Raw genomic sequence first — 26,665 nt, 5'->3', positions numbered from 1 at the left:
AAGAGATGGGAATGGAAGTCCTTGTTCCCAAATCCTACTATTCCACAATGTCCAGGACACATCTAATCCACTGGCAAAGTGTGGATCTCTATCTCCCTCTTCTGTTAATAACACATAGACTCTAACAACATTGTACTGCAATTATTTCACAAGCTTAAGAAGACAACTATGCTGTTACTCTAAGAAACCCCAACCCTACTGATACCTGTGTAAGGATTAATATCATCCAACCTCAAAAGCCCTATTTAAGAGAGCAATCAGGTTGCAAAGTCACGATCTTGCAGAAGCAACAAATTCCAGAAGTAAGCCAACTGTGTAACTTTACTTTGGTTTACTTGAATTTATTTAACTTCAATCATATGAAACCATAAAGGCTGTGGTACAGAGTCCTCTACAAAGTCCTCAATGTAGAGAGAAAGGCACCTCCAGAACACAATTATATCTGAAGATGTATTTCATTCCATTGAATATAGATGATTTGGCCTTTGAGCAACCTGGTCTAGTGGGAGGTGTCCCTGCCCATGGCAGGGGTGTTGGACCTAGGGGATCTTTATGGTCCCTTCCAACCCAACCCTTTCTGTGATTCTATGATTCTAGACTACATCAGACTTGTCATTTCAACTGCCTAAGGTTGCTCACTAAGATGAATCTCATCCTATATGCTCAAACATTATGATTAAGATCCAGAGATTAAGACTCAACATTTGATTCACATGACCTAATTACACGTTACTGTTTCCAGAAGAATACCTGGCTCATTCAATGTTCAGAACAGACCTTTTTGAATTAAAGTAGGTGTAGAGCAAAATTAGTCCTTACATTGCTCCAATGCTATGTGAGTTGGTACCATTTATCCTTTTTGCTTTAATATCTGTACCATGGTTCCCATGTGTGCAATGCTGAATATACTACCTACTGTTACTAAGAAGGTTATGAAGATAAAAATCTAAAATAGATCTCAAATACAGCATTAAGAGCATTATGAAAAACCTCACAAAGAAATTAATATTCTGTGGTCAGTACAAGATAAATAAAGGGTAAATAAAGCCTTGGGCTTCGTGCATGACTAAGGATAATAAATAAACACTGAATGTGCACTGCTTGAGACACAGGGATCTTTAGGACACACTAACAATTCCCAGAATCTCAGCAATAATGAAGCCTGATTTCCTATAGATTTGTGTCCTGCACTGAATTAAATTTGATATCTACAATGCGAGCTCCAGCTGGAGTAGCTGGTCAAAGCATTTTTCAGTCTCTCTCTGTGTAGTTACCTCTGTCTAATACTGTATGAACTATTGCCGAAGACCTTCTTTCTGCAGAGTGCTCTGACTCTCCTTCACCCAGCACCTTATTTTCAAGGAAGTATAATCTCAAAAATCTTGTTGCTTTGGAAAGGAAACTAAAGAGATCAAGGAAGAATAGAGTTGAGGCCCACCATCTTTGAATATTCATCTCAAATTACATCTAACTGTTACACTTTCCGTGTTAACCTCAACAGCACAAGGAAAGTTCTTAAATGGGTTTTGGCTGTTCTGTGCTCAGAAGATATGTATTTATTTAATATAACATTAAAACAATCTTAGCAGTTGATCGATTTTGGGATGTAGGCAGAACATAAGTTTCGGATAGTTTTATAGCAGTCTTCAGAAAAGAGCAAGAACTGCATTTTTTTTTCTTTTCTTTTTGTTGAATACAGTTTCCATCCTTCTGCTCCTAGTTTAGAAAAATACCAACCACCACACCCACAAAGACAGAAACACAAAGGCTTGTTACATTTTTTTAAAAGCTAGTTGAAGAGAGTACTGCTCGTCAGCCATGAAACCAAACAACACAAAAGCGCAAATGCTAACTGCATTCTGGGTGGTATTTCGGGGCTTTGGTTGTTTTTTGAGGACTGACTCACAGGTACAAATAGTTCACTGGCAACCTGAAGAACTGTTAAGGAACAGCTGTCAGCAATTAATAAACAGGTTTAGGCAAATCTTAAACTTGCAAGAATTGTGAATAATAACAATAAAAGTTATTTGTCAACGTGTCTAAGCAAACCTCTGGAATAAGTTGTAAGTGCCATTAACATTTGTTTCCACTACAGCCTTTCCAATACAATCAAATCAGTTATTATTTGGGGTTTGGAACTAGATGATCTTTAAGGTCCCTTCCAATCCAAGCTGTTCTATGTTTCTATGACTCTATGTTTTTATTTTTATTAACTGAGAACGATTGAAAACTGAGTTAACTATTCTCAAAAATATGTCATGACTCCACACCTGGAACCAACGTAAGCTTTCAAATAATATCTGATTGTTTTAATGAGATTTTCCATGCAAATTAGAGCTGTGGGTTTGAAACTCATCAGAGAATGTTTTTCATGGATTATAAATATCTGAAAAATTGACCAGTGCTTTAGCTATATGAATCACTGGGACATGGAAGTCTTCTCCCTCCCCTAAACCACATAAAAGTAAAGCCTCAAAAGAAGACATAGCATGGTCTTATGTAAGTAGTCTGTAGGCTTAAATCCACACTCTAGAAATAGGAAAATGCAGGACAAAATAATGACAATATAAATCTGCCCTTTAGGTCTGTCACATTTTAATGTATATATATATATAAATTTAATTGGGAACTCCTTCAAACTGCAACTTGTTCTAAATTTCAAGAGAATAAAGAAGCTCATTACTTCTATATGACCTCTACATTTCCAGACATTGATCTTCCCCATCTACATGTGTATTTGCTATATAACTAGTTAATAAAGAAACGCCTAGATTGTAGATGGTGAACAAGAATGTATATAGAAAATCCTAGATTTCCCAAGATTAATGTAGCCTACTACAACGGATCTGAAAATGGTCTATTGTCTGCCCGTCTGCCTGTCTTACTTCTGAATGGCCTAAGCCCACTTCCAAAAGACATGGCCATACTAGACTTTTTAAGAGAGCTCCTTCAAACAAGTTTTCTGGTAAAGCAACGGCATGCTTCCACTGAAGCATCTCATCAGTCTGGGATAGATGGTCCTACCACAGAAGTAAGCAAGGCCCTGCTACCTCAGATATATGTGTCTTGGGCCAAAATACTGTGCAATGATGTATCTCCTTTTTACAATCAGCAACTACGTATTTTAGCATTGCAGAATGGATGTATGACTGAAATCTCAGACTGGCAGCTATCATGTCATTTTTCACAGCTACTAGTCACACTTCCTAGCACATTTTTCCTTCTCCAAAATTTCATCAGTTAGAGGAAGTTAAAATTCAAGTAGTACATTCAGATTTCACAGTTTTGTGAACAAGCAAATTATTTTGTTGAACCTGAAAACCGTGATGAGACTGTATGGTAGATTTATTTATTTTTTCCCTGTGAATTCTTTCTTATCAGGCCAGTGGCAAAACCAATTGGGCTAAAGGAGTCCTTGTTTAAATCAACAAATGTCTTTCACTACAAATAACAAATGACACACCAAAGTAATGGCAAGTGAGGCCCCAACAGGGATTGCAAACATTTCTAGATGGAGCAAAATGTTACTACAGACAAACTTGACAAATTCTCATGGACATATTTTCCAAACACGTGTACACAGACTGTACAATTGTATTTTCAAGCAGTTCTAATTCAAGCCATGCTGGAGTACAATGGTCTGAATTTGTTTGCATGTCCACACTATAAGAGCCATGGATTTTCATGAAGATTAGTAGGAATACTAAAATTGCAACTAAAGTATAATGAATGCAGACAATCTTGGAGTGAGAAATACCCAAACACCTTTTCTGCATGCTGCAGAGAACTCTCTCAGATCTTATCCAAATGCAATATGCAGAAATGTTAGCTTTGCAGATATTTGTCTTTGCAGCAGTTATGATCATAGCTATTGCTTTGTATCTTTCATGCTGCATACTAACAAATATACTATTTATTTACAGTAGAAAGTGTCTTTTTCATTTACAAGAAATTCAAAGTTATCTTGAGACTTTTTCTCAGCTATTCAAAGACCTGCCATTCTCCTCTTCTAAATGATATTTGGCAGTTGAGTTTCATTTTCATGCTAAGGGAGTCAAAATCATGTATTTTAAAAACAAAACAAAACAAAAACAAAAACAAAAACAAACAAAAAAAAACACACCCACAGCTTGTGTTATTGTATATTGTATAGTAGGACAGGACCTTGATTTAGAAGCAGTCCAGCCCTGAGCTATTATTCTGACCATCCCCTACGGCTATTTAATCAAAACACTGCAACTTGTGACTTTGTCAGTAATTTTGCTCATTTATCTTTATTATGCCTTCAAGAGTATTCGGAATGGAAGGCTAGTTTTGTATAACTAATATTGGTGATGAATGGCAATGATAATGCATTGCATGAAGAACATCCATTAATGTCTAAAATAATATTCTACTGTCTAAAAATAAATTGCAATGCAAAACATTTTCATAGCTAATTAACAATAATTCAGTCCTACAAAAGAGTTTTGTATGGCAACTCTGAGTAGCAAGGACCTTTACACCAACACAAGCTAAGTGGTTAGAGATGCCAACTCTGACAGCTACAATATTGATTCTACCACTAATTAACTCAAATCTTTAAGTTCTAAGATCTTCAAAAGCACTAGTGTAAATCATCCAAACAAACAACTATGATCTTTGGATAAAACATTTGATTGCTGTACATAAAAGGTCTGCTCTTTCCATCTGCATGTGACCTCTTCACAGTATGCATATTCTGAGGAAACCTACAGAAAAAAACGAATCTTCCTGGCACAGAAGTGGAACTACAGTGTAACACTCCCCCCCCCCCCCAGTATTAACACTTCTGTTGAAGGAAACTGTGGGAAGGAAAACCACTAATGCAGATTTCCTGAATTTTCACCTTCTCCTTGAACAATATTATACGTTTCCTTCTTCTTCTGTTCTCTCCTCCCACAATTCTTCTTCCCCATATCCTCCCCATACGTCTACAGTTACAGGATCCCCCCCAAATATAACTACATAATGCAAAAACAGTCCTGGTTGTGCTTTGCTAAAGCTATCCTGTGTTTACAATCTTGTTTACCCGATCTCCCCTTTTCTTTCTGCTCAGCCTACCTTTTCCAGTATCTCCTTAGTCAAGAGTGAAAATGCATCCTCAATGTTCACATTATCTTTGGCACTGGTTTCAAAAAAGTGTATCCCATGTTCCCAAGCAAGCTGAAAAACAAATGTAGGCAACAGGATAAAGAGTCTTTAGGAAAAAATAAAATATTTACTGATACCAATAGCAATAGATATGTAAATGCTTCTGACAGTTTCTAACATGTTATATAAATGTTATATTTAATGTCATGTTATATTAAGTAAATGTTATATTAAGTAAATGTCAGCTCAGTGAAGTACACTGTATTCATTCTCATTTCATAAATTTCAGGTAAGTCTTAAATCAGTCTTCTTAAATTTCTCTATTTTCAAAACAACTTTTTGATCTATCTTTTAAATAAGAACAAACTGTAGTGGGCCTCTTCTCAATGTTTTGACTGATTTGGAGAATGAATCATCTCCTAGGCAATTATTTAGAGGAAATTAATGGAATGCCTGCAGAAAAGGATAGATAAAAATGTGACAAAAATGTATAAAAACAGTCATGATGAAATAAAAAAAGAGATGTAGCATTTCACTAAAGAGGCAGAATAGCACACAGATAACAGACACACAAAGAACTGATGTGTATGTGAAAATATATTATGGTAATAGGAGAACCAAGAAAATACTTAGAATAAATCTACAGTACAGATATTATGTTGGTTAATTTTATTTTATTTTTTAATTATTTAATTTTTATTTTTATTTTTATTTTTTGTGTCCCCTCAATTCCAGCATACCTCTCTTACAGCTGGATGGATACATATTGGCATGAGGAAAAAGGAACTACAAAATTCAGAGCTTTTTAAGGTCCTGAACTTCTTCTAATTTATACTGCCAAATACATGGAGAAAAACAGTTGACCATGGGGAGAGGCTAAGTTGAGAATATTTGCCAGAAAAAAAAAAAAATAATTAAAAAAAAAACTTAGTAGAAGGCCTATTTTATTCCCTTTGCAATGAAAAATCTCTCACTACACATCTGGAGAAGGCAATCTCAGTGAAAGAAAATACTCCTACTGCTTATACTGTATACAAAATCCTGTAATTACTGACCACTTAATTTATTTGTAATGTTCTTCATTAGGATAAAAAGTCTAATGCTGGCAGTTATACTTGTTTTCAATGTGCTCTAGAGCTAACTTTAAAAAATTCAAAAATAAGGCATGAAAGCATAAGAATTGATATGCAGAATTTTAGTAATGTTATAATGAAGACTATTTTAAAGGTGGAAAAAGGTTAGCAAAATGGTTTATTGTCCAAAATACTGTAATGAAATATAATTTTGAAAATGAAGAACATTTCTGTTTCTTAAAACAGACTGCTTCATGAGAGATTCAAAACTCCTGCTGACTGCAATGAACAGTTTTAGATACTGTAGCAACTTGTAGCAAAAAAATAAGATCACATTACTGTTAGCAAGTGTCAATGGTAAACAATGATTCATTATGGTTCATAAGGAAAAATACAGGTAGTTAAAATACTGGGCTAATAAAATGGGGAAGACTGCTTCATAATTTATAAAGTACATGGGTTCTACTATTAAATATTCCTTTTTTCTTTCTTGTGTCATGTAATAGACATCTAGAGTCTACCTGTGTAGAAACTCTGATAAACACACACCATTTGAATCGCGGAATCACAGAAATCAGTTGGAAAGATAACCCCACTTGAAATGGGACTACTGCCCATATAACATAGGGTCAACCATAGCTTTGCCTACCTGACCCTTGAAATCCCCCAAGGATGGAGATTCTGCAAGTTTTCTGGGACGCTCTTCCATGGCTAGACCACCCTTTTAGTGAAATTGGTTCTCCTCATCTCCAACCTGAACTTCCCAAGCCAGGATCTGTGTCCATTGCCATTTGCTTTATTGTCTGCCAGTATTCAGAAGAGTCCTTTTCAGCCATCCTTTTAACTACACATCAATTGCTGTAGACCAGTAACTGCTCCTCAGCATCCTCTTTACCCAGCTCCCTCAGCTCTCATGCGTTGCTTCCACTGGACCTCAGTTATTTGTCTGACCTTCTCTACTATCTCAGCATCATTCTTGAAACGGGGCAGCCCGAACTAACTCAACATTCCATGTGGTTTTGACAGCACTAAAAAGACAGGGGTAATAATTTCTCCAGATCTGCCATCCATTATCCTCCTAACTGTAGTCCAGCATGCTTTTTTGCAATGCGAGGATACCATTGACTTATATTTGAGCTGGTGTTCATTGTACATTGTCAGTGCTCTGAAACAGAGCTGTAATTCAGGCAATCACTCCCTGCTTGTACTGATGCCTGCGATTATTCCCTTCCAGGTGGCAACCTTTGTACTTCTCTGTACTGAATTTCATCAGGGTCCTAGAGAATTGAAGTTCTACCATTTGGTGTGCCGGTAACAACCCTAAATCTCATATCACATGCGAATCTCCTTCTGTCATCAGATCACTGATGTAGATGTTGAACAACCAGAGTCCCACCACAGACCTCTGATGTACTCTGCTCATTACTACCAACTACACAGCCTTCAATTACTACCTTTTGCATCTAGTCCGCATTTCCTAGCTTTCAAGTGAGAATGCCGTGCGAGGAAGTGACAAAAGCCTTATTAAATTCAAAATGTATCAAAACCACTGCTATTCCCTTATCCACATCCTCATTTCCTGGTATCATAAAAGGCAATCAGGGTGGCTCACGGGATTTGCCCTCTGTTGAACATTTCAGATCACATCCTTGTCCTTTAAATGGTTGGATAAGGATTTAATAAATCAACAAGAATGAATAAAGAACACCGAATAGAGAAGATTAATCAGAGAATCACAGAATGGCTGAGGTTGGAAGGGACCTCTGGAGGTCACCTGGTCAAACCTCCTTGCTGAAGCAGGGCCATCTGGAGTAGGTTGCACAGGACCATGTCCAAATGGCTTTTGGACATTTTTGAGCCAAATGGCTTTTGAGCCTCTCCTCCAAAGAGGGAGACTCCACAAATGTATGCATTAATGTATGTACTGTTCCAATTCTACTAAGTATAGTGGCAAGCAAGTTGTCTACAAATGTACATAAATGAAAAAAAACAACCCATACCATCAGCCCAGTATTAATGCAGCAGCAAGTATGAGCTTTGGCTAATCTACCTCAAACAACCTGGAAAGGCACACTCTAAGAATTTTTACCTTTTTTTTTTTTTTTAACTGTCAGGAATATCTTGAATAAATCTGTAAATAAAACTAAATACCAAACTGGTGGTGATCATGCTACTTGGAAACATTATTTTATATCATCCTTGAGAACAGTTTGGAGATCTCAAGTGAAATAAGCTCATGTCTCACAAAATAAATAAACAAACAAATAAATAAATAATTGCCAGTATCTCTTCCAAAGCTAAGTTTAATTCCAACTGTTTATTTCTTTTAACTAAAAATATGGTAATTCCTAGTAAAATGCTGCTATGATTTCTTAGTGTTGAATCACAGAGATTTGTCTGTAATATTCCTAGCACTGTGGAGTATTTTTTTTTCACGCATATTTACCTGTAAAATCAGTTCTGAAGTCAGGCACATGAAGAGCAAAAAGGAAAACAAACAAGCAAACACATCTGTCTATTTCTGTTAGAAAGATGTGACAAGAAAAATGGGCACATTCTACCAAATTATGTAACCTTCAGCTTTTTTACTTATTTTTCAATGAGAAAAATAATGTTATTTGTTTGGGGAAGAGGGGAATTGGAGGAGGAGCCCCAAAAAGGTTGAATTCAAACTTTTCTCAAAATGAATAAATAAAAGTTATTAATCTAAGAAAATACTTCATAGTGTTAAAATTAAGTATGTCAACTTATGAGTGACCAAAATGATACAATTACAAAAACAAGCTTTAAAAATATAATTTCTCTGTATTAAATTAGTTTTTACACGGGCATACCATGACCACTCAGTTATGACAGCTTGTTACGGAAATGCCAAAATCCATGGTAAGATTCCCGGAGAATCCTTTGATCTGTGCAAAATTCTGAGCAGAACAATGCTTACAGCTTATACTCACAGGGCAATATGAAATATATAAGTGCGAATTATTATGTGGCAGAGTTTGCATTAAACCATTTTCCCCTCTTAATATGGTATTTCCTTTCTCAGAGTGAGAGAAGAATATTAGCTTACCCTCTGCTAATGCAATCTTTCTCCAGCTAGCTCAGTCAGATTCTCTAGCATTTTAACATCACATTAAAAGAAAAATAGTATAACTGAAGAGCTGCCTCAGAACACAGGAGAAATCTGGAAAGCAGACACAGTGGTGAGGGGGTAATGACTTGTTTCTCAACAAAAAGACTGCATTAAGAGAAATTTTGATTGCATCGTTAAGGATGCAGAAGTCAGAAAAAGTCATTGTTAATACCATATGCAAAACCCTAATACTGCCCTCTTGTGCACATGCATCCAGTGAGCCTTCAGATTTATAACATTGTATTCCTTGAGTTAGAGTATACATGTATTTTTCAGCAACCTTTTTCCGTGTACACAGATACAGTACACCTTATGCTATTCTTTAAAGTTTCTTAATCTGGAATTATATAATTGGCAAGAAATTATCAGTGTTCTTTTCCTCAAACACAGTATAACCTGCTGACTCACCGTGCCTAAATGCATAGTAGAAGGGTTTGTTCCAACATACATACAACAGATGCATACAATTTTCAGCTGCAAAAATTACTGGTATATACTCCAAGCTAAACTGCAACATTAAGTCAGCACCACAGTTTCTTCTGCCACTGCATGCCTCCTGGATTTCCTGACAGGTTCTCAGTGACGGTCATTTGCCATCGCCTTTAAAACAGTACTCCCCACTTACCAGTTCTTCTTCTATAGTCTAAACTATATTATACTATAATTAAACTATAATCTCAGCTGTACAACCCACACAGTTAGAACTAGGAGGGTAGCTGGATGTCCCCTAAATGTATCTGTACAGTATTATTTAGAGCTATTTATAAACAATGAAGATCACAGTGCACAGGCTGCCAGAATAGCTCTTTACAGTCAGACTGTAGCAAAAAATCATTGATAAGTACATCAAGTACTATAAAAATGATGCAGAATGTACTATGCATTATATTTTAGCATTCCACATTACAACAGTACTCTGGAAATGTAGATGCTAAAATCTTTGTAAATATAATTTGAAAAATACAATTTCTACCATAATGCCTGAAACTATTTAAGTTCATTGTAACTTTTAAAATAAGAATCAGTATTCTGAAGAGAGCAACTAGGAGATATTTAATGAATTTCTGTACATATATTTAAAAAAACAAACAAACAAACAAACAACAAAACACAAAACACAACGAATGACATTGTTCTTCTGGAGCTATTTCTAACAGAGTTTTTGGAACCCAGGAGCCTTTTATCACTTTCAGTGTAGTAGTTCATAGTCACATACTAAGATACTTAGCAGAAGAAAGCACCAATGATCAATACCTTTTCTCCTTTACGTTTTGGAACTACACGTTCAGACTCCTTATCACACTTGTTGCCCAACAGTATTACGTCCACTTCATCACCTGCTTTCTGAAAGAGAACCAGCATTAGTAAGTGTCATGTTAGGAAAAAAGCAAACAACGTAAGCCTTTCACTTTCAACTCACACTAACCTTCAGCACTATTCCCTTGAAAGTAAAGGCTAAATTCTGTCCTGACCTTTTCATCTGTGGAAACATTTTTCATGAGTTCACAGGATTCTGAGGAAAACATCAAGACTGCATGGAGCAGAGAAAAGCCGCTTACAAGCACAGGGCATAATTTGGAACATCTTTCAATGCGGTATAAAGTATATGGTGCGTGGGTGCTGTCTTCTGATGAATGCTTGATCTTGAGGTTTTAAAGTGACTGGAAATGCCCCAAAGTCGCAGACACTGCCCTCCCTGAAGTAACGGATTCATGGATTAGCATGTTAGTCAGGTCTACATCTGGCACTCAAAGGGAAAAAAGGAAAGAATTTGCTGCACCTGAAAGAGCACCTCTCTGTACTTCACTTTTGCACACAGACAGTAAAATTACATTCAAGGTGCTCAAACTCAACATAAAAGTTTGATTATTCCAAGACACTCAGAAGAAGGCAATAGATTTTTAATGAAGTAAAAATTTTAAAACCTCATTGATTTCAGAAGGAAGAAAAATCTAGCTTTTTGACCTTGTCTCTATCCTTCGTTCCACTAATCCAGTTACGTACATGATGACTCTGGATGCTTTACATCAGTGTTATTTTAAGATAAGCCATTGTAACTCTACATGACTGGAATAATGACAGGGAAACGGAACAGTTCAGCAACAGAATGTGGAAATTGCAAACTGACAGTTGTTGTGAAAAACACAGTATTTAAAACCACTTTTGATGCTTCAATGGAGGAAGCTGAGGGTCTTAGTCTAGAGACAATGCACATGTGATCTGATCCCATGACATATTCTGAAAGTAAATGCTCTCACAGCTCCTCTGACGATTCAGATAGTTTGATCTCATGCTACAGATCTCTCTACAAGGATGCTGATGAAATCTCTGATCCCTAATAAATTCTTAATTTTTATAATACTAATAAAGCCGTAGGGTGTCTCTATCTCTTTCAGAGAGGATTAAAACTAGCTAATAGCTTGAAAATTTTTCTGTGGAAAGACTGAAAGGAACAGGTATATGCAAGTATATTCACCTACCCAATGTGACAGAAGATGCCTCATCTCCAAATAAGCAACAAGAGAACACTGATAATTCATCATTACAGCTGCACTACAATTCCGATATCAGAAGAAGCCAAACACTTTGAGCATTCACAACCACAATTCTCAGAATCTGTACCATAAGACAAAAACAGGCACAGACAACCCTCTTCCCCAGAGCACTCACAGCTGCACATGGACACAAGTACCCCCGACAGAGAAATTTAAAGAAAAATCTCTATTCATTAAAGGATGACAGAATCGTTATTTTTTGTCTTTTTTTCCCCTCTCTTTTACAACTAAGTTGCCTCATTTGAAGAGTACAGCAGTGGGCACAATTTATTATTAAGGAACACCATTTCACTTTTTTAATCCACTCTCATTTTAGAGTCAGCTAATCTCATTTCATAACCACAGCTGATGTTCAAGACAATGCAGTATTAAAATGAAGTAAGCTCATCATAAGAGTATAAAGTACAGGCCAAAAATAATGAATCAGTCTAACCTGGATTAATAGACCAAAATGTTGGCTGTTCCAGAATGCGCTGGAGCTTTACTCATTAAGGTGAATGGTTCTCCTACATAAAATTGCATACATCAGTCCTTAAAATAGGGTAGAGTAAATAGACAATTTAATCTCATCATGTAATCAACTTTTTATTTGAAAGAAGGCTGTATGCAGCTGAGGGTTTTACCAGTGACATTTGACTTCACTCTGAAGCAAAAGGTCAAAAGAAAATGCTAGCATCCTTTCTGTGCAAAAACATGAAATCCATCCTGTTGTGTATTTCTGCACAAACAGCACAACTTTTTAAAGTGGAAATGTTCTCTCTGCACAATTTCAAATAATAAAAACATCTGAAGGGTCTAAATACCAGGCCTTTCAGTATTTACTTTCATAAATAACTATATTTCTACATTAATACAATTTCATTATGAATTTTCACTTTGACTGGATTTTTTTTAAAGTTAACATCTTGAAGTTTCTTCATTTTAGAAAACTAAAGGATATAAACCAAAATTACCTTCATTTTAAATTTTGAAAACTGATTGTGCAGATGAAGTCCTAAAAAAATTACCTCAACATGAGTAGGCAGAAGTTTGACCATGTGCTCAGTTGGCATAAAAACTGCAGAGGTACACTGATTTCCATCGGCCAAAAATATGGCTCTTCAGTGCTTCTAAAAGCTCACTGTGTATTTTCATCCTCTTTTATTTATAGCATAGGAATAAGCCTTGCAAATGCAAAATCTATAGCTAAAAAGAGGATGATTATTTTACAGTTGTTAAGATGCTATTATGTAAGCCAGCTAACGGAGTCAGGAAGCATTTCTCCCATGTCATGGAAAAGTACTATTAAAATTTAATCAAGGCAAAAAAAAAAAAAAAAAAAAAGAGAAAATTTCTTTTTTTGAGCAGTGAAAAAAAAATGTTTTGTCTTGGTATTTCAAAAATACATCCAGAGTTTTGGTTGACTCTTCTCAGTTTTTATTCTGCTTTTAACATTTCAAAGTTCATATTCCACTGAAAATTCAAATTAAAAAAGTACGAACTTGGAGAAAACCTAGACTATATATATATATATGTAAATGTATTTTATGTCCAAAAAGGCTACATCAACACCCTATTTTTCTTTGAAATTTGAAGTTGTGAGATTTATTGAGGCCAACCAAGTGTTTTGACTAGTTTGGAAGAGTTTGGAGTTACCAGGTTTTGGCAAAAGCTGGAGTCAGGCTGCTGCTTGCCAGCTGCTGTGTTGGGTGGCCACATGAGGGAGCAGCACCATAGCCACAATCTCAGTGGTGCCACAGACCAGACTAGGAACACGGCTCACATCAGGTAACACCATCGTGTGCTCATGCAGCCTGCTCCAGCAGCAGCCATCCATCCCTGGCCCTAAATAACTACAGGACCACTTAACTTTTACCTAACCTGTGTGTTCAACCTGGTAAATGCATATTCTAAGTCACCTTGACTATGTAGGTAGTAAGAGAAACCAAGAGTGCAATATGGAGAATGCCTTGCTCATTCTTTTTGTATGTATTCTTTTTTCTTTGATGTTTTTCTGCACTTTTTCTCATTCTGCAGAGAAACTTTTCACAGACGTGTTGTGAATTTATACGTCAAAAGTAGCACAAACATCTGTTTGGAAAGAGAACGGCATCACATGTGTACTTACAGCTTACTGGGAGACCATCCCTTCACTTAAATGGTGAGAACAGACCCTACCGTGAACGGGTGGCCTCAGCCTGCCCCCTGCAGCACGCTGAGCATTATTAATCCAAAGCTCATCCAGACTCCTCTTTGCATCTATCCGGTGAAGCATTACTTTTTCCTTTTCCTTCCACCATGTTTCCACAGCATAGCTGTACAGGGCTGCACTGTTTTGGTAATCACTGATTACAGCTTGAAAGGGAAATGGAAGTTTGCTTGCAGGTCCAAACAGTGAAACAGAACCCAGATCTGATAAAAACACTATTGTAATGCTTCACTAGTTTGTATGTAAGGAAAATGAGTAGCATTAATGTAATTTTTCAGATATGAAGATGAGATCAGCACGCAGCGAGATGAAGGCAGAGCTGGGGAAGGTCATAAGGCAAGGAAGTTTCTTCCTCCTACTTAATAGACAACAATACAAAGAACTTACCCCTTCTACTAATGAAGAATAATTTGTTAAGAATACAGTGTCCCCACATTCTCTTTGACAGCATCATTTGCAGTGTTCAAATTACGATTCTCACAGATAACTCTTTCCACATATTTTTCCAACGGCCATGTTTTGACCTCAGTTACAAATGCCTCATTTCTGGGTTTTGGTGGAATTGTACAAGTGGTGGAATTGGTTTATCTATTAACAAACTTAGACTTGATTGGACATAAACCAATTTATCCTCAAACCAATCTGGGATTAGAGATAGAGCAATTTAGCAAAATGACAAGGACAAGAAATTTTCAGTTCTAATCAGAGTCGTAACAACAAACTCATCTACGAATTCAATCCTTTTGGCACCAGGCTTTCCCATCTGAAGAAGAAAAACTCAGAGCAATTTGAAGTCAAACTAATTTACATTTGCAAAGCATTTTGCTGTGGAGCTTTTATTTAAATATGATGCAGATATACTTTCCAAGATCCTAACTCTCAGATGCATCGCATTGCACAGAACCAGAAAAGGTTCTGTTCACCACACCTATACATCCAATATCCTGGATGAGGGGTCACTTATTTCAGATACCACAAGAAGAAAGCCAGTGTATTATAAAAACACCAGATTACATCAACCAGTTCTTGCACATGATTTCCAGCACAAAGGTAATTGTTAGGAACTGGTAATGCCATCTTCATGGCCACATCAGGAAACTAGCACAAAGAAAACCAGGGCCTGCCATCTATGTCAAAGTTTCTGGTGACCCATACCCCATGTGTGAATCATGGAGTGATTCAGGTTGGTAAGGACTTCTGGAAGTCATCTGGTCTAACCCCGTGCTCAGAACTGGCCCAACTTTGAAGTCATGTGATGAGGTTGCTCAAGGCCCTGTGGAACTGAATTTTACACATCTCCAGAGATCCAGATGCTCTCTGGGAACCTTTTTAAGGATTTACTACTGGGAGTAATTTTTTTGCCATTATGTTAACTGGGATCTTCTTCAACACATCCTGAAAAGAACTGCTTTCTGCAAATGGATTTGGTACACAGTTACTTGTATTTGATTTTTAACAGCCAAATAGAATCAGCCTTTCTGAACTCAACAGTCTAGAGGAAAAAAAAACACAACAAAACAAAACAATAAATATGGTATCACCTATGAATAAAGAATGGTTGCAGGTTCTAAAGTAATTTTCCTGCAATGATCATGCTCCTAATGAGTGCATTACAAATCCAATATACCTGTACTGGATTTGTCAATGAAGTCCTACAATGCTCAGTTGTGAGTATATTATTCTAGTAACCTTTTTATATACAATCCTGTTACTTAGTTCTGCTCTAGTATTGAGCACAAATGTTAGAACAATACAGGTACAAAACTATAGTTATGTCTTGAATTTCCTTAAACAATAATTCATTTTTAATAGGAGAGTTGCCATATTCCAAACTTAAAATAATTTAAATACAATGATAACATTACTGGCAATCTGATTGCAATAGCACTGACTGACCAGTTTTTCTAAAATCAGTGGAGTTTCTAAGAATGCTAAACTGCTTAGATTTTTACAGCAGTTGAAAATAAAAATGGCTTAGCACACTGAACAGATTTTTAAAAATCCTTCAATTTAAAAGCTCTGTGTAAAAAGAATTAAAAAGCAAGAGTGCAATTGTAATAACTGAATCACCTCAAAAATCCTGTTTGATTGGTTCAGGTATAAACTTTACCTAACAATCTGTCTTTTAACAAAACCTGTACCTGTTTCCTTTTTTATTATTTATTTTTTTACTATTTTTATTTTTAAGGATGCTGTAGTAACAGCCACTTTGATACTGGGCATCTGTGGGGAATTAAATACTGGTTTGCATGTACAGACCAAAGCAAATTCAAGAAATATTGATATGCTCCAGCAAGTAATTAATTTTCATGATATGCCCTATGTTGTAACAGTTATTGCTTAGAAACACTTCTTTTACAATGAAAAGTCCCACATATTTACACCAAGACAGTTCAGAAATTGATACTACACTATGATTAAATTATTTTTATTATTATCTAGCTCCATTACAACACTCACTAACTGCTAGTTTTAAGATTGGTACAATCAATCATGCAATTTACATTCCTAGAAATTGTTTGATATATTTTTTTTTATTTTAAAATAAGGAAGTAATTTTGGGGGTAAGATTAAACAATGCAATTATTAATAGCTTGAGCATGTTTACATGAAAACTTTTACGTGTCATGACCAGAAAGCAGGCTCATGCAGGTGTGATTTCCTGATGGATTCGAGCAGATCTAAGCTTTACCACTGTAGGACTGTGGCTACAAGTGCTCTTCCCATCCTTCCCTCCCCTTGTGAATCAACTATCTTGTTGATGTATTAAAGATGATAGGGCAAAATGACCCCTTTGGAGGCAGTATGAAGTTAGATAAATATTTCATACATATATATGTGTATATGTATCACAGAATCACAGAATGGCTGAGATTGGAAGGGACCTCTGAAGATTATCTAGTCCAAACCCCTGCTGAGCAGGACCACCTAGAGCACGTTGTGCAGGATGGCATCTATGCTGGTTTTGAGTATCTCCAGAGAAGGAGACTCCACAACCTCTCTGGGCAATCTGTTCCAGTGCTGTCACCCTCACAGCAAAGAAGTGCCCTCCCATATTCAGCCAGAATTTCCTGTGCTTCAGTTTGTGCCCATCGTCTCTCATCCAGTTGCTGGGCACATGACCGGCTCCATCCTCTCGACACTCTCCCCTCAGATATTTACATACATTGACAAGGTCTGCCCTCAGTCTTCTCTTTTTCAGGCTAAACAGGCCCAGTTCTCTCAGCCTGTCCTCATACAACAGGTACTCCAGGCCTCTCATTGTCTTCATAGCCCTCCTCTGGACTTGCTTCAGCAGTTCCATGTCCCTCTTGTACTAGGGAGCCCAGAACTGGATGCAATACTCCAGGTGAGACCTCACCACGGCTGAGTAGAGGGGCAGGATCACCTCCCTTCACCTTCTGAATGCAGCCCAGGATACCATTGGCTTTCTTGACCACAAGGGCACATTGCTGGCTCATGGTCAGCCTGCTGTCCAGGCTGCTCTCTCATTGGGACTGCTGTGTCAATGCTATCCATGGAGATATATCAATGGATATATATGGATAATCTACACTTTCAGCTTCAGGTAACAGTAAGCCTACTGTCAGATTGTGTGTTCAGTTAAATCATAGCTCATCCAGTTGTTACTTTTGTTGGTTTGCCTAACAGAAGGGAACATGCTTTCCTTAACATAATGATAAAACATGTGTGAAGTTGTGTGCAGACAAGCCACTTAGGATATTTTCATCAAGTCTCCTTTGTAAAACATTATTTAAGTTACACTCTGTTGACAGTAAGACTTCTAAGATAGCCATAAGGTCAAGGATAATATTGTACTAGGTCATCATAGATAGTAATGTTCTTAATACTGAAGCAATGTAAATGCAATGTCCTACCAACAGTATAAGATACCCAAAGTACGTATTATGGGATATATGACCATACATAGTTCATTAATTCATCTGTATACTGAAGGTGTGACAAGAGAAAAGGATGTCTTCGATGTTTTTCTTTCAGAGCCTGCTTTTCCAAGATGAGCTCTTCCATCCATCCATCCATCCATCCATCCATCCATCCATCCATCCATCATGTCACATTCCTACCAGTTTGCAGAGGCTGTAAGTATTATAAAAAAACCTGCCTGAATGTTTACTTGATTTTAATCAACAAAGAGCATTATCTTGTTTGGATTCTTACGCAGCCATACTAACTATAAACTTTTTGTGTCAATACATAGAAAATAGACCTATCTCTACCCAACAGCACACATCAAGAGGGACTGAGAAATATTATTCAGGCCGCTAATGGCAGAAAAAGGGGGAATGGTTTTAAATTAAAAAAGGGAAGATTTAAATTATATGGAAATTAGGAGGAAATTCTTCACTCAGAAGGTAGTGAGGCACTGGAACAGTCTGCCTAGAAATGTTGTGGATGCCCCATCCCTGGAGGTGTTCAAAGTGTTCAAGGATGGATGAGGCCCTGGGCAACCTGGTCTACTGGGAGGTGTCCCTGCCCATGGCAATGGAGTTGTAGCAAGGTGATCTTTAAGGTCCCTTCCAACCCAAGGCGTTCCATGATTCTATGAATACAGGCTCCTGGCACTGGTTTACAGGCAGCTCAGTGATCTGATGCCTGACAATTTCCTCCCTAGCTCCTTCCTGACCTTGTTCCCACACATTCTTCTCCCAGCCTTCCTATTCCTCTCCCTTATGACAACTCCATAAACTGCCAGACCTTTCTATGAACCTCTTAAGCTCACTAACACAGCGGAAAACTACACAACTGTTTTTGCTGTGTTAATTTTTCACCACATTAGTGAGGTGGAGTGAAGCTCAGAGGGGTCTAACAAGCTCCAGAAGCAGCACAACAGGAGCAAACTTTCACATGCAGGCAAGTTTGTAGGAACATGCTCCCTGCCTGGCAGTCATGCACTGCTGAATCCCTTCCTATGTCACATGCAAACAGACTTTTCTGGCTGCAGTACCACAAGCAGATGAACTAAACCAACAGTTTGCTGCACCAAAAAAGGGCTGACCCTGCTCTCTGCTATTTCCTCCCATTCTCACATGGGAATATACAGCAAAGAAAAACAGGATGTTTCATTTGATTTGCTTAATATGATTTTTGGGATGAGGTGATGACATAAAAAGTAATGAAATTAGGAAACGGCAATCACTGATTATTATATGGAATTTTGACATTGAAGCTAATTAAAATCCTGGGAGAAACTCACGGAGATTGGCTTGTAGGTCTTGTGAACAGCCACACCGGTGACAAGAGCACTGTAACATAGTATATGTGAAACTGGATTTGAAGATGTGTTTTAAACGTACTTCAGAAAACACTCCTGTATCAGCAAGGGGTTGCTCTGGATAATCTACACGGTCCTTCAGTTTCACATAACATTAAGCTTACTATCATACCATGTGCTGAATTAAATATAAGAAATTGTGGTTAGAAACATACAGCTCCAAGAACAACAATAAATTTTGTGCAGTCATTTAAAACATTAACTGCAGTAATTCATTAACTACCTTCATTAAAAGGTCAACTGCTGTGAAATATATTTACCTCATGGATATCTTTCATCCAGCTTGTGATGCCTTGAAAACTGTCCATATTTGTGATATCATATACAAGCACAAAGCCTTGTGCTCCACGAAAATAGCTAGTACTAAGCGTATGGAAACGTTCCTGGCCAGCAGTATCCCTGAAAGAAACCATAAAAAGTCACCAATAAATGCATAAATAAATTTAAAATCAATGAATAAACTGTAGAACCCCTCCCTTCAAGAAAAATCACTTTATTTTCCAGAGCTGAATACATTTTGAACCGTGTATGGAAGGAACAAGTGAATATAAGGATGGGAGGAAATCTGGGTGCCAGGTTTCAAGTATGTTTAGCAGTCAAAGAAATACACTGAAGTTTAGGTTGAGTAACACAGCCCTACTAGGAAAGCTAACCCAGTGACTGAAGTCTGAGTGTAACTTCAAGCTCACCACTTTATACACAGTTCAAGTTCACTTCCTTGTACATAGTTAATCAGCAAGATGAGTTCAACTCAGGTGGCAAAAAAAATAAATAAAATCTGGAGTACAAGCACTGCAGGTGTCAGATGACATCCTACACTCTGACTAGTACTTTGTAAACTGTGACACAGAAAGTGATCTGGTTTAGATGGAAGACAGGTATTTGAAATGAAACGTAATATACTGGGATGCAGAGATTCCTACACACAATTATGCCTTGAGAAAGCTGCCAACAAGCCTTCAAAACTTTTGTATTAGAACCTGAGATGGAGTAACTGAATATCTAACACTGGTCAGATAATTCAGATACAGAGTTACTCCTTGAGAATTAAATACTGATAACTATAGATAACTGTCTGTATTGGATGCCTGTAGACATAGCTGTCTGCATTCCTATATACCATTTAGAAAAGCCTCAAAAACAAACAAACAAAAAAGGAGTGTAAGTTCCCAAAGATTCATCTGAATAGTTTTCAGTCATTTGAGCCTGCATTTGTTGGGTAATGAAACATAACATTTTCTTGCTTTGTCACTTCCCTCAATGTTCTCATACAATTAAATATACTTAATATGGTTTGTAGATCTGCATTGTGTGCATGCTGTTAACAGCAAAGTTTTATTGCTAAAGCAATCTAGCAACAACTCTCTTTTTATCTTACTTTAGTTAAAAAGAAAGTTAATGCAAAAAAAAAAATTTAGTTAACGCAAAAAATATGCTCCCCTATCCGAAATTAAAATTTTAAAATGACCTGCTACATAACAGTTGCACTTAAATGCAGGCACACACATAAAAGCAGATGAGATTTTTCATGTGGTAATGCACGTTAATTGGCTTTCATTTGTGATATAAATTAAAACTTACCATATTTGAAGTTTCACTCTTGTATCATTAAGCGTTATAGGCTTTACTTTAAAATCAATGCCTAGAAGAAAGAAGAAAATCTGTAACATTTCTTGTAACACGGATTTGCTTTTGAAGAATGTTTCTTAGCTCTAGTTATCATGCAATTTTGAACGGAAGGTGAAAAGGAACTCTATCAAACAAAGAAAAACTAACCATATACATTCAAAATGGAAGCTGTAAAAGGAAATTATTCAGTGGTGAAGACAACCACGTGCCAATAAATACAATGGAGGGGCAGGTCAAAGCAAAGGTGCAGGTATTCTGAAACGACATGTGCTTATTTCCATTATTAGACAAATGATAGGACAGCAGTTGCATGGCTTATGCACAGTAATACTTGGCAAATACATTGGTGATTTCAGTTGTTTCCAGTTTCATCAAAAAGGCTATATATAGTTGGCAACAAATGCTTACAAAGCTGTTACACGCACAATACCATTTCTCAGTCTTCAGTCCCAAATCCCTAAAAAAAATAATCTAGGGTTACATGAACAGGAATAGAAATTATTTGCATTAGTTAAATGCAAAGACAAGCATACACTGGATTTCATTCAAATCAACAACTGTCTCTGCTTTCTCTGTAGTCTTTATCTCTGTGTATCTCAAAGCCAGAGTGTTAATGCTAAAATCAGCCACTAGCACTTGAAATCACTGCTGAATATCATCTCTACATACATTACAAATCCTTCCTCAAAGATACTTTCCTTATAATTTATAGTGCTTTATTATATTATCAAATTAGGATGACAAGTGTGGGAAATCACACCTGGATTCGTGCCTTGCTGAAGCTCCAAACTTAACATTAGAATCTGTTTGCTATCACCTGCTACCTTGGAGTGATGTATTTCCTCACTATCCTGCTGAAATTTGAAATACATTTCACTGATTTCTCTCTTTCTCTTTTTTTTTTTTTTTTTTCTCCCTGAAAATTAACCAGGCAATTCAGGCAATTACATTAAGTCAATTACATTAAATAAAGGTAAGGTAGCATTGTGGTAGCTGGCCCTACTGCGTTCTCCATGGCCAAGAATCCACAAGGTCAATACAAAAGGAAAGCATTCATGGCAATAAAATATCAATGCAGTGAAGGAAATGTTCCCTTCTTTTTATTTCTGAAAGCATTTTGTGCAAATCTTTGCAGAGTACATGTTCACATGCAAGATTCCAATGGTAGTAACATTTTCATGTGCATGTGGCAAAAGAGTTTAAAATTATTATGATAATCATGTCCTTCACTTGATGAATTTTTATTGAAGCTTCAATAGCAAGGGAAGATGAAATAATATAATTGGTATCTGTAATTAATATTACACAAAGCTTCCTTGATGGAATTAATAATAATGTCTGGAAAGGTAATTTAAGCCAGATTTGCTCATGTGCTCATGTCAGTTGAAATTTAAACGTTACAGAAAACATTTGCTCCTGAAATTCACATGGTTTTGTTTAATTATCTGTATCACTTTCTACAATTGATGTTAGAGCACTTGAGAGGGACAAGGCACTTACTGGGAGGCTGGAAAGTCACTTTCAAATGGTGCAAAAAATTACACTCCACCTAGGGATTCCCAGACCCATAAGAAACAGTTTTTATTTGACATACACTTTAATAATAAATTGATATAAGATTTTTTTTTATTATTTATAAAAAGGGAAGCAGAGTGCTGAATCAGACTAAAACTTAATCTAAATTAAAATAAGGCATATTGACTTCTTAAGTCAACTTCAAAATTTATTGACCTAAAAGGTCAATGAATGTTAGTGAAAAACAGAAGTCAATATGTTCTGCATGCATGAATTGCTCATGTCTTTATATGAAATTTCATGCAAACTTAGCAAATTGAAAAGACAAAAAAGAAAAATGAGAAATAAAATGCCAAAGACAGCTCACAGATTTCAGATGCTTTTAGGCCCGTGTACTATACAATATGATCAACATAACGAAGCTAGCATTGATTACTGCTCTTGGGATGAACGTTATTTGAATGCAACAGCTTGTACTTGCTTCTTCTAAGCTGTCAAATAAAACCAAGAATGGGTACATGGGGTACAAGCTCAAATTCTAGTTGTTATTTCCAAGTTTTATATGCGTATAAGTTTTATAGCCATGAGATCAATTTCTTTTCTTTACTTACAAAATAATAAATGTGGACGTATTAGGACTGAGAGACCTTGAAGACAACTAGGTCTAAGAAGCATTAAAATAGTTGTCCACACAGGAATTCAGCTGTGAATTGCCCATGTCCTCCCTCAGCATCTACGAAACAGTCTTTGACCATGTGCAAAAGTCCTCCTCAGAGACGTCTTCTGCAGCTGGCCTACAAAATTACAAAACACTTTTCATCCCAATATAGCTGGCAAGGTCCTGATATAAAAGGCACAAAAATACGTTTATACAGATTAAAATGTGAGTTTGAGCAACTCAGACAGACAGCAGTGTACACCCCGGTGCAGCTCCTAGCCAGTCATACAGCATCTTCAGCTTTCTCTGGGAAGAGATAAGGAGCTGGTATCAACTCCCAAGCTCCCATTGAGATAAACATAACGTGTTTACCTTCAATGTAATTAATTTCTGTTGATAAACTCTACTTTGTTTCCTTGTAAAGTAAGAATTGGGGTATCCACACGTCAGAACTGGCTGTCATAGTGCATTGAAGACAAATGCATAAATCACTTCAATTTGCAATTTCACTCTTTGGTCTTGTATTTTAGGCATAACAAATCTTTATTTATTTCTTTATTTTTTAATATGAGCATTTTGCATTTTAATATAAGCAAAAGTTGTGTTTTGAATAAGATTTCAAAATGAAATTATCTTTTTTTTTTTTTTTTAATCCTAAAATGGGAGTTGAACCACTTTCAACTATGAAAGTCTGGAGTGACTCACAGCTCTACAGAAGTTTTTCCCTTCCTGTTTGACCACAGCCACTATAATCCAGCAAAATAAAAACCTTACAACTGGTGAGATCACAATCCTGTTCACTTGTATACAAGAGGGTTTGTTTTTGTTCGTAAACTTTCCCTATGCCGTTATATGCAATGCCATTGTTTAAACAAAAACATTTATTCTTTATAGTCTACCATTGCCTACTATTCATAATACAATGCATCTGCCTTATGATGCATATAAGTTTAATTAGAAAACTATAACTGCTTATAATTTACCCAAACTGCATAATTGAGGAGGAGGAAGGGCACCCATCCTTGAGCATTTAAGTGCCACATAAACTGCTTTCAATGAAAATTTACTGTGGATACATTTTTTGTTTCATTTCATAAAATACATTATTTTAGAAAAATTCACTACTGGAGCCTACCAGAAATTTTGTAATTTTGTTTCCCTGCAATAACAGTAGTTTTTGTTTTTGTTTTTGTTTTTTCCTAGTAATACAAACCCGTGAATCATGATGACAAAGAAATGAGACTCTGCAGTTCCAAGACAACCTTTAACTTCTGTGAGCATGACCCTCTGTTGCCCAGGAAGGAGGTGACATATGATTTTGTCAGGAAACTCAGATGGCTGAGAAACCGAACAGCCTGGATAATCTTCCCTCTACTCTAACCAACGTTCCAGCTGGACAGGTAGGGTGAAATATCAATTAACATCAGACGAGCGTTCAACAGGCTGCATGACAGATAGGGTTCATTTGGCTGAGCTTGTGTGAGACAGGCATGCAAGTGAAAACAGTCATTTTGATAGCATAGAAAAAGAGGAAGAAGACATCATGAACAAAAAAATCTGAAATGTTGCGATGAGTCTTCTTCCTTTACACCATTACCGACCACAACCATGATGCAAAGACTCAATTTTCTTGGTCGTAGCTGTCCTTGTGAGCAAGGAATTTCCACCTTCAACATCACCACTTCGATAGCCCTCACCCACAATCATATTGATTTTAAAAGTCCATACTCTAACATGCTTCATAAAATAGAATTAAGTGGGATGCCATGTTTCAGAAATAACTTGAAAAATCATATGGAGTTAACAAATACCAAATTTGGGTGATTCATTTATAATTCAGATAAAATACATGCTTTAGAAGTTTTTAAATAACTCAGGAATAAGTTTCAGGAAGAAGTTTTATTACTATAAATTACTATTACTAAATAAGGTTAATCTTGGCCCATAATGGTTACAAAGCTGTTTTATCTTTGCTATTCTTTATAGTCTTTTAACCCACAACTGGGGAAATATATTCTTAATATCATGATATGCTGGGGTTTTTGACTCTGTGATAGATTGGATTAAGAGTACAAAAAAAATCTGTGTCAAAATTACAATCTCACGGTTACGTATCTAAGTTCCAATAGAAAATGGATGAAGAAAACTGATGTTTATGATGTCCATGATGTTTCTCATGGATGTTCCTTGAACCTCTTTCTTGTTAAACCTCCTGTAAATTATAAGGATCAATTTCACTACATTTCTGCTAGTTGCATCCTTCCCTTTTTGTCAGTGTTGGTTTCAGAAGATGCTTTGCAAGAAGATGCAGGAAAATAAAGGGTGGGTTTAGCTTCGTCAGTGCTCATGTGGGCAAGTCAAGTAATTTCATGTAAGTCCAGTATTCCCTGTTACAAAATAGGACCAAATGCTGCCATAGATACTACCTATTATTTATTGAGTTAAGCAAACCCTTCCCACACTGAAAAATATATAGGGCTGGGGATGTTTGAAACATAGGAAGACGCAATTTCTTGTGCACACTTTCTGTTAAAGAGCACAGAAAATGGGTTCAAAAAATAAAATACGGACACAAAGACTTTTAAAAACAAAAATTTCCTGCTCAAGGGACCCGTAAAATTTCTGTAAAAAGCAAAACCACTGCAGCCCCATGCAAGCCTTCGCACCGATGACCACCTGCAGCATGAGGAGGGCCAGCTTTGCTGCTCCCCAGGCGCTGTGAGCCGGGACCACGGTGGCAGGGGATGGCTCCTGGCACCCTGCTTCTGTGGGGGTGCAGGGTTGGTAGCATGGGGACACAACCCCAAATCCCCTGGGTCTACCAGCGCCAACTGCTGCCGCCTACAGCGGTGGCTCCGCTTTAATAACCGGGCGGGCGGGCACTCACCGATCGTGGCCAGGTAGGAGGAGGAGCAGGCAGGCGCGCCGGGCTCCGTGTAGCTCCGCACGATGGAGGTCTTCCCCACGCAGGACTCGCCGGCCATCACCACTTTGACCAGCAGCGCCGGCTGCCCCTGCCCCAGCACCGCCATGGCACGGCCGGGCCCTGCGGGGGCCGCGGCCGCAGCTCGGCGCCGCCACGGGGGCGGGCACCGGCGTCCCTCCGCCCGCCGAGCCCGTCAGCGGCTGGGGGCCGAGCCGGGCCGGGAGGAGGGCCGGGAGAGGCGGGGAGGTCGGGCTGAGGGACCGGGGGTGCTCCCCGTGCCCCCAAAGGGCTCCTCTGACGGATCGAGGTGCCGGCCATTGGGGTGGTGGTGCCTCCACCGCGAGGCTGGGCTGTGGAGCAGGGCTGTGTTAAACCTCCTGCCGGTACCACGCAGCCTTGAGAGAGCATTATGAAATTCTGGAGAGTTGTTGTGATTTATTTTGCCATGTGGTTTCATCACAGGGGATGAAAGAAGGAACTTTCACAATGCCCCGTAACACTTCCTCAATGAAGCGCAGAAGTACACTGTCTGGTTTGTCTTTGCTTCCTAGCGTTAGAGACAGAGGAAATAACGTTTAAAGAA

The 26,665-nt window shown here is 37.5% G+C and overlaps 1 protein-coding gene across 1 annotated transcript in view; it reads right to left on the bottom strand.

Annotated features, from left to right (window-relative positions):
* The window catches only part of LOC309875332 (ras-related protein Rab-10-like), a 30,602-nt gene extending 4,216 nt beyond the window's left edge, over positions 1-26,386 (bottom strand). Inside the window, exons 1-5 of the mRNA XM_082754664.1 lie at positions 26,044-26,386; positions 20,936-20,996; positions 19,615-19,753; positions 10,573-10,662; positions 5,083-5,184 (exon numbers count right to left, since the gene is read on the bottom strand). Of these exons, the coding sequence (XP_082610790.1) occupies positions 5,083-5,184; positions 10,573-10,662; positions 19,615-19,753; positions 20,936-20,996; positions 26,044-26,188 (537 nt within the window). The 5' untranslated portion in view covers positions 26,189-26,386. The remainder of the gene's footprint in view (positions 1-5,082; positions 5,185-10,572; positions 10,663-19,614; positions 19,754-20,935; positions 20,997-26,043) is intronic.
* Between the last annotated feature and the right edge of the window lie 279 nt (positions 26,387-26,665).

This window comes from Aythya marila (assembly GCF_965140915.1).
Source record: "Aythya marila genome assembly, chromosome: 2".
Lineage (NCBI taxonomy): Eukaryota > Metazoa > Chordata > Aves > Anseriformes > Anatidae > Aythya > Aythya marila.
This window is presented reverse-complemented; position numbering and strand designations above follow the sequence as displayed.